Source organism: Castor canadensis, chromosome 3, assembly GCF_047511655.1.
Source record: "Castor canadensis chromosome 3, mCasCan1.hap1v2, whole genome shotgun sequence".
Taxonomy (NCBI): domain Eukaryota; kingdom Metazoa; phylum Chordata; class Mammalia; order Rodentia; family Castoridae; genus Castor; species Castor canadensis.
The window spans coordinates 188,223,205-188,237,188 of record NC_133388.1 but is presented as its reverse complement, the minus strand read 5'-3'; the positions used below and the strand labels follow the sequence as shown (position 1 = coordinate 188,237,188).

Below are 13,984 nucleotides of genomic sequence, written 5' to 3'. Positions count from 1 at the left end.
TTGTACTCCATTTCACAGTGCTGAACTCTAGCAATGGCCCTGCTTTTGGGCTATCAAACATACTATACCTTCTTTTTCAGTTGGATCTGGCACATTCCGTTTTCTCATCTTAGAATGGTATTCCAAAGCCTCCAGCACACACATAAATACACTCTCATGCACACATGAATACCTGCACACTTCAGTTAATTAGCTGCTTATCTAAATTAATCCCCCCATTGTGGACTCAACTCTTCATGGTTATGGATGTACCTGTATAGTTATTTCTGCAATTATTTGATTTATATCTACCTCCCCACCAGATCTGCAGGCACCATGTTCTGCCTTAGCTTTCACTGTACTCTGACTCACTCTGCAGTGCTTGGCACTAAATACTGTAACAGAAATTATGAATTACAGATTTATAGGTACTTTATTTTCTTTCAATACTTTCAATACTTTATTTTCTTTCAATTTTTTTTATCAAGGATAAATTTTAAATAAGGAATAAGGTTAAATGAAGAATATATCAATGGTACATCTATACTCACTCACTTTACTTTTAAAGAAAAAAACCATCATGAAAATTTCTGTTGGTAACAGATCAACTTTGTAATTACTAAATCAGAGGCAGAAAAAAGGAAGCCATCAATAAAATCTTACAAAGATCTATTCAAAGAGAGAACAACATATCAATATATATTTAGTTCAGCATTTTAATAACCAGTAATATAATAAGCTTTATTTTTTGACTCTACAGTATTATGTACTCTTGCTTTATAATTATTTCTTGTGAAACAATGAGTTAGAAAGACAGGAGTCAAATGAGTAAAGTCCTTCATCATGGAAACCATATAACAGATGAATATTGGAGGCTTAATATGTGCCAGGCAACTGTTTTGGTAGTGGATAGTTGTACTGAACAGAAGAGGCTCCATATACACCTGCATGGAGCTCAAATCCAAGTGGGAAAGATGGATTTTTAAAAAAGACAAATAAATGAAATCGATAGAAAACTAAAATAAGGATGTGTGCCAAGGAAGAAATAAATTAAACATGAAGGAGCACATGAAGTGGAGGCTAGGAGTATGTGGTCATTTCGACATGGACATAAGGGCAGGCCTCTCTGAGAAGATGAGCTTAGCATAAAGACCTCAAAACAGTGAGCTGCATTTATTAGTTTTTATTTTTTCAATTAGCCAGGATTATTTATATACTGTATTTTTAATCTCTTGAAGTGGCTGTTTTCACCACCCACATGGTTGTAAATCATCATTTAGGAAAAAAACAGATCTGTTTGCACATTTCTGTGGGCTTAGTGGAATGACATGGGGCTCCCATGAAATGCTGTTACTCCCTCCCTAAAGCATATCATACCTGCATGTTACAACCCAACAAAAGGATTCAGACCTCCTGCATAGCATCAGCTCTAAGATTAGTTTTCAGGCTAAGCCATCCAGATTCCACCCTGGAAACAACTGTGGCCAATGCTCCAGCAAAATGGAAGAAGCTTCTGTGCCACCCCTTGAGCTGCTTCTAGCAACCATCTCAGTGTTGGCTTGGTATTTGATGAGATTCAAACTCTCTAGGCTATGAGTGTATAATTGTCTGAGGGGAGTGGCTCTTTACAGGCCTGCTTAATTTATTCCATTTTTTTAATATTTACACTGGGTTGTTTGCTCATTTATTATTTGTATATTTGTTGAAATCTTTCTATGCAAGGCATTCTACTTGGGACATGGATATTAACAAATCAACTCAAAGAGCTCAGTTTACCAACTGGCACACAGACTAGCACCATGTGGTATGGTAAATGCTGTGAGAAAAATCCACACAGAGGGATGTGACATTGGAGGAATGACTAATCCCATTCACCAAGGAGATGAGATTTACCCTAAAATTTGAAGATCAGGGCTCCATGTGCTAACAAGGAAAAAAATACATTCCAGCTAGAAAGAAGAGTGGCATGCAATGTAGTGACAAGAGTTCAAGTCAACACAGGTACTCTGTGATCTGCTGGAGGTAGAGGACACAGACTGGATGAAATTGTCCAGCCTTTCAGGGTCCTGCAGCATGTGGAGAAGACAAGGTTAGCCAGGGAGCATGGCAGAGCTTCAGTGTCTCATCCAAAGATATAACTGTCTGATTCTAAGGATTTAACTTCAGATGAGTTGCTTTTATTTTTTTAATAACTACAAGATCATTTTATTAGTTTGGGGAAAAAAAGATTGAAAGTACAGAACCATATTAAGAAAAAGGCTAAGATGTCAGGAAATGAACTAACCCAAGACATTGGTTAACATCCTAGCCAACACCTTCGAGACAGGAAACTAGGCACACAGTCTGCACTAGCACAAGATCAGGGGCATGCATGTTATTCTCAGCAGTGTATTCTGGATCTTTTTCCATGTAGACAACGTGCACCATTTATATTGTTAGCCAAGGACAAATCACTTTTAATAACCTGCTTCTGGGACATTTCTTCACATCAAGGGATACAAGGTAAAGTCCATGTATCTCAAGTTCCATAAGAAGAAACGCATCACAAGCACATCTTTGCAGCTGTTAAATTCCTTAATTTCTCCCTAAAAATTGCTGTTAATTTTCAGAATATATGTTGGTAAAATTTCTGGGCATCACTTGCCTATTTTCACTGATTCACTTTAACTATATGATGTACTTGATTTTTTTATTTTCATTATGTGTTCAGTTAGCTAAACATTGAGCACCACATGTATGCTCTGTCCAACTACAAGCAACTCACACTCCTTTAATTTCACTGGTAATTAAATTTTCCACTTCAGAGACTTAGGCTTTAAAGGATTTTTTCAGAAGCAGATTTTTCTCTGCCCCAACAGTCTGTGGCATAGACACTGGCCTTTCCTCACCGTGTGACCTTGGGAAGTTTCTTTACCTCTCATTTGTTAATTCACAATGAGATATCCCTGCCGTATAGTTATGGTGACTAGTATAAGAGATTATGTATGAAGCTCCCAACCTGAGTGCCTGGCCCACAGCAGGTGCTGTCAGAGCCACATAAAGGTAGCTAGTAAGGACACACAGACAAGTATGCCATCCACAGACCCTCTCAAGCTCCATATATAAAACCTCCCTCTAGGATCTTGCCTGTCCTATTCCCTGTGTTTCTCCTCTGCTTAGAACTGAGATGGCTGTAGGATATTATCAATGAATATTTGTTAAATGAATGAATGAATATAATAATGAAAAATATATGAATAAATAACCATAATAATGAAAAATCTTCAAAACCTATCCGTTTTTTCTGGAATCCTCTTTGAGGAATTTGTCCCCCACCTTCCTAAGTAAATGGAGCCTTTTCTTTCCCTAGGGCCTCATTGTTTACTGTTAGCTCTTATCACCAGATATCCCACCTGCTGACTTAATTATGAGGGTTTTTTCTTTTTTATTAACATATATCAATTATACAGAGGGGTTTCATTGTAATATTTCCAAACATGCATACAATGTACTTTGACCAAATGCACACCCCCTCTATTACTCTTTCTTAACCCCCTCCCACTGCTTTTTAAAGCATTTTAACAGGGCTCATCATTCTATTTTCATGAATACATATGAAGTACTTGATCTACTCACCCTCCTCCCTTTATTCTTTTAAAGAGCCTTGTGGATCAGGTGAGAATAGATGAGAATACAGCTTGTAGGAAGTGGAGCTACTATAACAGAAAGACCACTATTTAGAGTGAGGTTTCAATCCTCTGCTATTTACAACCTGATCAGTTTACTAATGTCATATTTTTGGTCTCGTCTGTAAATACAAGTTTCTACAAACTAACTACAGTAAATTCTGCGTATCGCCATGTGTCTAACACTGCTTGACTCAGAGTAGGCTAGTAGATCCCAGTCCTATCTGGATGACCCAAACACCGTCAGAGCTTTAAACACTGTGCCTGCCTGACCCTTCCCCTGGACTCCAATATAGTAGGTGAGGGAGGAGCCAGGACAACTGTAAAAGTTTCCTGCCACTCTGATAGATGGCCAGATTACAGGACCCATGGCAGAGCCCCATAAACATGTTGATGGGTTTGGATTTCAGGGAGGAATGTCTTCTTAACCGTGAGTGGGAATGAGTGCCTTTCCTGTGCCTTTCTTTAGTTTCTGTCCCTTCCCTACCTCTGAATCATTTTATATGTGGCATCATCACTTTTCCATGCTCTGTACCATTCTCCTAACATAAACCCTTCTCTCCTTCTGCCACTCTCGGTCCTAGACATCATCCCTAATGCAAGACTAGTAAAAGCATAATTCACAATTAAATGCTTTTATAAACTGACTGCAGGATCCCAGGTTTCCATGAACTTTGTACTTCAGTTCCATCACTTCCCTTGCCCAGGCTGTCCCAAGTGCTGCAGACAGTTTCTCAATCAAACATCCACTCACAGAGCATCAGTGCCCTCGTAGCTGTGATTTGACCCACTCCCTTGCAGCAACAGTGTGCACAGGGTCACAAGTTCCTAGGAAGTGGACAAATAGCACTACTGACTGTGACAGAGCATGTGCAAAAGGCACTCCTCTCAGTCCCTCAATGGGACACCTTTCAAGAGAGGAAAAGAGTCATTATATGACACTCTGTGGGCACTTCATTAATAAATCCCTTTGCATGAGAGGAAAGATTACGTAAAGGAGAGAGGAGGGAGAGGGAATGAGTCCAGGTGCCTGGCACATTTCATTGCGTTGAATTCCCACACCAACCCTACAAAGTAGATGGTATTATTGCTGCTTACCAATTTAGGGAAATAAGACACAGGGAGATGATGTTGATCACACAATACTGCATTTCTATCAGTGATGGGGATGGGATCCAAATACTTCCACCAGACTCAGAATCCAGGGTTTTCCCATCCAGCAAGAATCTCAGCAAGGAATAACAGGATAAATAAGCTGACTGTTCAGGTTGTGCAGGTCATTTGATCCCTTTCAGGCTCAATCTGCCCATTAAATGAAAATTATTTCTGCATGCTTATTTTCAGAGTTATGTGAGACAATGAATGGTAAGAATGTTAAGATCTATACATACACAGGAGAGACTGTGGTGATTAGAATGCACCTGTCTTAAATTCAGCTCAATACTATAGAAAACCATGTGTCAGAAGGCAGACTCTTGCCTGATTTCCACAACATGGGACTTTCAAGGATTTAGTTTGTCTTTCTAGGTAACCAGTTACTTTCTAATAATATTGTCTTATCAAGTGTTATGTTCCCACATCCAGGATACATGTGTCTTACTTCTTCTCACCTTTGATAAAAAGTTAGTACCACTTGAATTGGGGCTCTCTTCTATGTTCCCTGGTTCCATATGCATATCATACTTTCCCCATCAACCACACTCAGAACCCAGCCATCACAGTGTCCCTCTTTCCCTACTGCCATCTTTGTTGGATACCAGTCTTATGGATCTTCTCAACAGCATTCCTCTCACCAGGACCAACACAGGAGCCTCCCAACCTATGGACATAGCCCCACAATTCATTCTCTAAACTGCATTTTATATCATTTTATATCACCCTCTGCTTGGTACCACTTAGTGACTTCCAGTCATAATTGGAATTAAAGGCAAACATCCTATGCTGCAAGATCCACCTCCAGCTCCTTCCTCATCTGCTACCACACCCCTTGATCACTACCTTATAGTCACATCATTGCTCTTTTCTGCCTCAGAATATTTGCACTTGCTGTTTCCCTTCCATATATTTCTCTTTGCCCTACTCAGATCTGGCTCATTACAAATCTTCAGGTCTCAGTTTAAACATCAGTTCCAAAGAAAGGTTATTTGTAATCCATGTTTTGAGTCATGTCATCAACCGTTGCACTCTTTCATTCTGCTTTGTCCTTGCATGCCACTTACCATGCTGTCATTGTGTGTGAGCATATCTGGGTGTATGGTATTTAATGTCTGTTTTTCATACTAAAATGAAAGGTTTGCAATGGTATGAACCACACCCATTTAATTTACCATTGTATACCCAACATGTAGCCCACTGCTGGCAAATAAGTGCTCAGTAGATACTTCTCATGTTCACAGATGGCCTGAAACTAGCAATTCCTCAAGATGCTCATCAAAGAGTCCCATGACTTCTGCACACTCCACCTTCCCATTACAGGTTAATTGGCCAGTGTAACAAGTCTGCTCTGCTTCTTGCTTCTTCCAGGAGAGACTTGTGCTGTCTGTTCTTCCCCGCTTTGTTGTTCTGGAAATGATCAATGACATGACTAATGTGGAGGACGAGCATCTGCAGCATCAGTTCCATCGGATCTACATCCATCGCTATGAGAATGTCAGGTAAGATACACACCCCTCATGCCCTGGCTTCCACATAACTCACACATGCCTGACCACTCCCATTGCACTGCTGTGACTGCTCACTGCCTGAATGTCAGTGCTCTTTTCACTTGGTTGATTAATTCATTAACTAATGACTATTCATCACAGAGTTCTACATTTCCAAATTGAGTCTAGAGAAGACGGGCAGAGAATTTGATCATATTTGCTTGATATATTTGTTGGCTCCCCAACAGCAGGTTTGTTATATTTTCCATGGAAAAGGCAATGACTATGATTGGAATAATAGTCCCAAAATGCAATCTAGAGGCTTCAGGTATAGTCACATAGATCTCCTCCTTATAGTCCATACATGCATCTTTTAAAAAATACAAAAAAGGACCACAACTGCTTTTCCTTTTCAAGCATACTTTTGGCCAACCATTCATCCACCTATTATCCATCTACCCTGCCATCTATCATCCATTCAGCTATCTGTTCACCCATCCACCAGTCCATACACATATCCATCTATCAGTCCATCTGTCCATCAGTGACTCTTTTTGCCCAGCACACACTCTATAAGGCATATACTAAGAATCAAAGAATGCACTCTATAGTGAGGATGACCAGAGTTAAGTTTATAATGTTATATCTTCCTTGGGTATGATCTTGGACAATTATCTTACCTGAATTTCAATTAAATCCTTTTCTGTAAAATGGGTGTTTTAACAGCCAACTTTCAGGATTCTACATAGATTATATGAGACAACATATACGTAAAACACAGGCTTAAGCTTCTCATGGAGCATCAGACATACTGTAGATTATTTCTGACCTGCTTTCCCATTGCAAACAAAAGAATGCAACCCTGACTGATTTAAAGGAAATGTACTGAAAAGCTATGTGGCAGTTCACAGAACAACTAGGGAAGGGCAGAGAAGCAGGCTGGGGAAAAGGGCTGAAATGAAGCAAGGTTCCAGATCCAGACACATAGCCAAAATCACACCCTAGCACCAGGCCAGTTAGGACACCACTGCTACCATGTCTGAATGGCCCATTGCTTATCTTGCCTAACTCTGGCCGCTGACACAGGGTGTCACCACCTGCGGAAGCCACATATTGCTGCCTTTGCCTTACAACCACTCTCTGCTCCTGCTTCTTTGCAACAGAATTGAACTTCTCAAATATCATAAGGGTGAAATTTCCCAAACATTGGGTAAATATCCCCACATTGATCAGCTGTGAAAATGGCAAGTATGCATTCTTTTTTCCCAAGTTTGGTAGGGGAGAAGAACTCTGACTCTCTAGGTGTTTTGTATCTTTCACTCAGGGGCACACATTTCAGCACAATGTCCAGCAAACAGCATGATTCTGACACAACCCTTTAGCAGGCATGGTAGCATCACCCATGTGGATGCTTGAGTCTGTCAAGCAGACCTTTGCAAAAAGTAACTCTAGTAAGAGATGCACCCAGATAGGAATGGGTTCCACAGAGAATACCAATTCCAAAACAGTAGTACCTATTTATCAACACAGGATGGAGTTCTATCATGAAGTTCTAGGCAGAGAATACTCATTGATCATAAAAAGAAGGAAACTTGGGTCAGGGAGGTAGGGGTAAGGAAATAGGAATCTGCTGGAGAGAAGGCAGATAAGCACCCATCATAGTCAGTCTTCCATGTTCCTTCCCTGATGGTCAAGTGGCTTGACTATCAAGGGAAATCCAGAGACAGCAGAAATTGGATGGATGTTTAAGAAGAAAATAAATAAGTAAATGCATCATCCATAATATATAAATGGATGAGAATTACACAAATATATATGCATATGTATGTGTGTGCATGTTTACATGTATGTATAGCAATATAGACAGAGATAGAGATAGATAGATGTGACATATGAAAGTACATGTCACATGGAGAAAGAGGAAAGAAAAGTAACTTCCTTTAAAAGCAAAAATAAACAAGCCTGCAAATCCACACTGTCACAACACCCACACCATCGCATACCATCAAAACACCCACACCATTGCAACTCGAGAGTCTCAAGTTCGGTAAGGAGCATTTCTGGCTTGTTTTCTACACTAGTCATTTTTTTGTGCTCCCTTTAGTCTAGAACAGTTTAGGTGACCTTTTCCCCCCCTCCAACACCACCCACTTATCATAACCATCTTCTGCTGCAGACTCTTTTACACAAGTTCACAGTACTCTAAATTAACACACAGCTTCCTGACCTACATTCTTAGCTTCCTGGGTGATGTTTCTAGGGGACAGAAACCTGCCCAGGCCCCCTAACCTCCTGACATCTCCATCTTGGCTGAGCGCAGCTGTGGTGAGATGTGTGCAGCCAGAGGCTCCCTGTGTTAGGAAGACAAAGTTAACCAGGAGCAGAGAGGCCTCTTCTGCCCGCAGTAAGGCTGGTGGTGCTAAAACAGGACCAGAGACAAGGAAAGTGGGGGAGGGCAGTTCTTAGCCTGTATTTGAGAACAAAACCAGACCAGCCCCTTCCCCAGCCCCCAAAGCCATCCTGCTGCAGTGTTGGAAGCATTTTTGGAATTATTTCCAGTTGACATCCTCTTCATAGCAACCTGCAGCATCCATTCTTTCTTCTCCATTGTGTGTGTGTGTGTGTGTGTGTGTGTGTGTGTGTGTGTTTGATGGCCCTTTCCTAAAAACTATCTCCTGTACAATTCATTGCCTGTGATTTATTGCTCTTGGAAGGATACAAGTTTATGCCAAGAGTCTAGAGACCTGATGGATGACCTTGAGCCTAGCACCCGAGGGAAGCAGAATGAGCAATGGAATGACACCGGGGCACTGGGCCCTGCCTCTCATCTTTAAGTCACCAAAACTTTAATGGGAAGCTGTGACGTACACTGGTGTTTCTCAGTCTTTAATGTGTTCACCTGGCACCTGGGGCTTTTGCTACAGCAGATGTTGATAATGTGATTCTGGTAAGGGACTTGAGATTCTACATTTGTCACAATCCCCAGGAGAGGCCATAACCTTCCACCTTTTGAAGAAGGAGGACTTAATTCTGAATATTTCTGTTACTTGGATTCAAGCCAACTGTGTGTTGGGGAAGTGGGACCTAGAGATGACTTTTGCCCTATTCTTCAGCTAATAGATGAAGCACACTGAGTCCCCTGTGACTGTGCTGTTGACAGAAGGAGGCACAGGCTGTGTGCACAGAATCCTAGAGGTGGGGGTGACTGGCTATGTCTGGGGAAGTCCCCATAAAGGCACAGTCATAATATATGAGTGATATCATGAAGAAGAAGTAAGATTTTAAGAAGTAGCAGCAATAAACAAAGCAACACTAGGGCACAGCATACACAGGCGAGTAGAATACACCTTTCAAGTCCCAGAGAGAATGAAACATGAGCAATGATAAAATACAGTATCCTATTTGGGATCCCATCCTTCTTTTAGAGATTCCTAGGAAAGTGTGGCAAGATGAGTGTAGCAGCACAATGCTTTCTGGTAATCGCAATTTTGCCATGTGCCACCAGAATAGAGAGAATGATGTCAGTTTCATGGGGTAAACAGACAGTTTGCAATGTCCAGCTTTTACAGGCATTTGAAAGACTGCCCCTTCCCTTATACCAAGATATATGCATAGAATATGATCTCGCCCCACTGTGATTCTTAGGAAATGTGAGCGTTTTAAGTGGTCATTCTGCCTGAGGACTCCCAGCCTTGCCACCTGGTCTCATCACTTTTGAGAAAGCGTAACTCCAGTCAACTGCCATTTCGGGTAGTGTGCATGTCATTTGGCTTCAAATGATGAGCTTCTGTGTTCCTTCCCAATACCCAAGTCTGCTTTACTCTGTGTTCACGGCATCTGCATTGCTGTTCATTGTGGAAACATACACATAATTCATAGTTTCATTTTGCTTTCACAATGAATTGACCAGTTCCCTTTAGAGTGGTTTGTATTTCCTATACTCCATAGCCCTGCATGGGAAGGTGGGCTTTCAGTTGTCCCTTTGTCCTTTCTGATGTCTTGGTGGACTCTGTCTGCCAAGATATTTGTTGAACACTGAGACATTTGTCCTGACATCCATGCCAGAGACATTAAATCTCAGACCACAGACACAATTAATTTATTTGGATGGAGTTAATGTATCTTCTAGAATGGATTAAAATATTGATATGCTTTCTCCACCCCACCCCCTTCTCTGTTGTTTAGTATTCTTTTTGCAGATGTTAAAGGATTTACCAACCTCTCTACGACCTTGTCTGCTCAGGAGCTGGTCAGGATGCTCAACGAGCTCTTTGCCAGATTTGATCGACTGGCCCATGTGAGTCGAATTTAATTCCCTCCTAGTCTTTTGCAGAAGTGAGGAACTAAATATGGAATAGGGGAGGAAAAGGATTCAGCCTTCATCACCAATGTCATTATTGTTCTACATCCTGTCCTTGGGCACAGACCCCTGGCCCTCTTACATTCTGGGGATTGATGGTGATTTACCAGTTTTGGGTGGGTGGGGGGTGGTTGTCAGATTAATTTTCCCAATTGAGAGACAGCTGGTTAAGTGACAGCCAACCCAGTCGTTTTGAACTGGTTTCTGCTCCTTCATCATTACTTCCCCTGCATGTGGCCAGGTGTTGTCCAGGTGCAGGCTCAGAGCTCATATACACAGTGATGGCTGCCTGCAGCTTCTTAGCCAACCCCAGCCATTCACTCTCAAGAAGCAGTAATCTGCTGGACCATGCCACCACTGCATAATCCGACCTAACTTGAGAGCTTTGTTTTTAGCCAACAAGATAGTGCCTTCACTTTTCAGATGGCTTGATCAGGGATAAGCCAGAAAACAGATGACAAGAGATGGACATTTGCTATCCAAACACAAATTTGTTGTCTTGAAGCTGTCAAACTACAGAGGATTAATACTGTCATACTGTATTTTAGAATAGGCTTTGGGAAGCGGGGTGCTGGTGGCTCACACCTGTAATCCTATCTACTCAGGAGGCAGAGACCAAGAGGATCACAGTTGGAAGCCAGCCTGGGGAAATGGTTCATGAGACCCTATCTTGAAAAAACCCTTCACAAAAAAGGGCTGGTGGAGAGGCTCGATATGTAGGCTCCTAGTTCAAGCCCCAGTATAGCAAAAAGAGAATGGGCTTTGAGTTCAAACAGGAATGACCTGAATTCCTGCTTTGTAAGGTGTATAGAATAGTGCCGATTTCACAGTCTGTACTGAGAACTAAGAGTACATCAAGTAGGAGTTCATTTTTAGAGTATCAAAATGTCCAATTTTATGGCTGTTTCAAACCAAAGGAGATCCATTCATACTTGCAGCTGAGTACTTAGTAAGTGATGTGAATAGTTTTGTATGTTGGGAATATGAGAATGAGGAAAACACATTTCCTCCTTCCCTAAACTTAAGTGTGGTCACGGTTAGACAGGGAACAGGGTGCTGAGTTTTATGACGAAGGCAAACTTTGGATGCTATGGAAACAAAGAAGCACCACATAGCCCTTGGATCAGAGAAGACTTGCTGGAGAAAGTGACTCAAGCTGATTCTTGAAAAATGAAATAAATGAATACAGTGGAATACTGTTGAACAATAAAAAGGATGCCCCACTGTTACATGCAACACCCTTGACCTCAAAGGCAATGTGCCAAGTGACAGATGCGAGATACAAAAAGTAGATATTTGTTACTCCATTTATAAGACATCCTATAAAAGACAAGATTACACAAAAAGAAAATAGATAAGTAGTTGCAAGGAATGCTGGGGTGGCTAGCTGAGGAGCATGACATAGGGTGACTTGGAGAGTGTCATAGCTACTTTGTATCTTGATTATTTTGGTGGTTACATGACTGCATGCATTTTTTAAGAGGGAAAATGTGTACACTAATTACTAAGACGAAGAAACCATAGGAGGCTATTTTATGCAGTGGAAAAACAGGAATAATGATGTGATTCTGTGTATGTAGAGAAACCAGAGGAAATTGCTAGAGGGCAAAGTTCAAACTGGGAAGTGGTGATGAAACAAAAGGCAGACAGGGACCTGCCAAAGAATCTGAACTACAAATCATAGCTACTGGACAACTATCAGACAGAAGACTGACAGGAAGAGGAAGGAGGTAGACATTAAGGGGTCCATTTAATAAGAAGGTTGGTTTACCTGGAATTGGGAATTTGAGGGAAATGTGCATGTCATTTCCTTTTATCATTGCATCAGTGATGGATGGTGCCAGTCACACATAGTTGTTCAGTTTCCTATTATGGCCCTGCATATTTTTGTATTTTTGAGAAAATATGAACAAAAATATCTCCTTAGTGAGAACTAGAAGATGTTATCAAGCTCAATTTCTAGTGGCTCAGCAAGCCCCACTGACCCAGAGAAAAGGTAGCAAAGTAAAATTTAATACAAGTTATTAAACCAATATTTATTGAATATTTACTATGCAATGAGCACCATACAAGACGTTGAAAAGAGAAAACTGGTTCCTTCCTTCAGAAAGCAAAATCTGGCAAAAGAAAATGATAAGTCTATAGTAATTGCGACAACATGGCACAAGCAATAATAAATACAGACTTTCCAATGGACAAAGGAAGATGTCATCAAGATTTGGGGGGGAGGGCAGTGATCTAGCAGCACTCAGAAAAGAAGCCATTTGCAGCCCAGACTGGAGGAACAGCCAAAGCCTTACTGGCATCAGATTAGACAAGTGTCTCCTAGACTGAGGCATGGGGCAAGATCAGGGAAGTGTGAAAACTCTCCACTTGTTTGGAGAGCTACAAGAAGCTCAAAGTGCTAGATCATAAAAAGAACTAGAGACTTTGGTGATAAATAAGCTTGAAGAGGAAAAGAAGAACAAATCATGGAGGGCAGGATGCAGCATTTTAAGGAATAAGAACTTTGCAGACTGGTCTTTTCACCTTGGTGATCTCATACACAGCAGAAGAGAAGAAGTGAAACCTGGATACACAGCCAGCCAAATATCAATGGGTGCAAAAACCCTTAGTCTATCATCTGGGGGATGAGTCTCATAAAAAAATTCTTTTTAAAACGTGAACATCAAATAAGGCCATGACATATGATGGCATGAACTTATTATTGATATTGATAAAAATATTAATATGGACACAGTTGCTTGTATCTGCAATCCTAACTACTCAGGAGACTGAGATTGGGAGGATCATGCATCCAGGCCAGCCTAGGCAAAAAGTTAGGGAGACCACATCTCAATCAATAAAAAAACCTGGACATGATGATCTGTACCTCTCCTCCAAGCTATGCAGAAAGCTAATATGGGAAGATCACAGTCCAGGCTGTGATGGAGCATATAAAGCATGATACTCTATTGAAAAAATACCTAAAGCAAAAAAGGCTTGGCTCCTGTGGTAGAGTGACTAACTAGCAAGCACAAGGCCCTGAGTTCAAACCCCAATACCACTAAAAAAAAAAACATTAAACATTCATAAACCACAGTGCTAACTGTTTTTCCTTGTGTCTGAATATGTTCCCTGGATTACCCCACTTTGTTCTCCACAACAAACCTACAAGATAGTCTCTATTTTGTTCCCCTTTTACAGAATGAGTGAGTGAGGCTGAAAGAAGTAAAATAATCTATCCAGAACCATTTTTAGGTGGTGCATTTGTGACTCAAACTCAGGCCAACTGAGGACAGATGCTTGATGCTAACCACTAAGCTATGCCACAGGCATGTGAGGGGACAGGGGACAAG

General features: G+C 41.1%; 1 protein-coding gene across 3 annotated transcripts in view; it reads left to right on the top strand.

Moving 5' to 3' along the window:
- The window catches only part of Adcy8 (adenylate cyclase 8), a 220,362-nt gene that overhangs the window by 78,824 nt on the left and 127,554 nt on the right, over positions 1-13,984 (top strand). For all 3 annotated transcript variants that reach the window (XM_074069234.1, XM_020154145.2, XM_074069233.1), the window contains exons 3-4: positions 6,168-6,298; positions 10,472-10,583. In XM_074069234.1, coding sequence (XP_073925335.1) covers positions 6,168-6,298; positions 10,472-10,583 — 243 coding nt within the window. The remainder of the gene's footprint in view (positions 1-6,167; positions 6,299-10,471; positions 10,584-13,984) is intronic.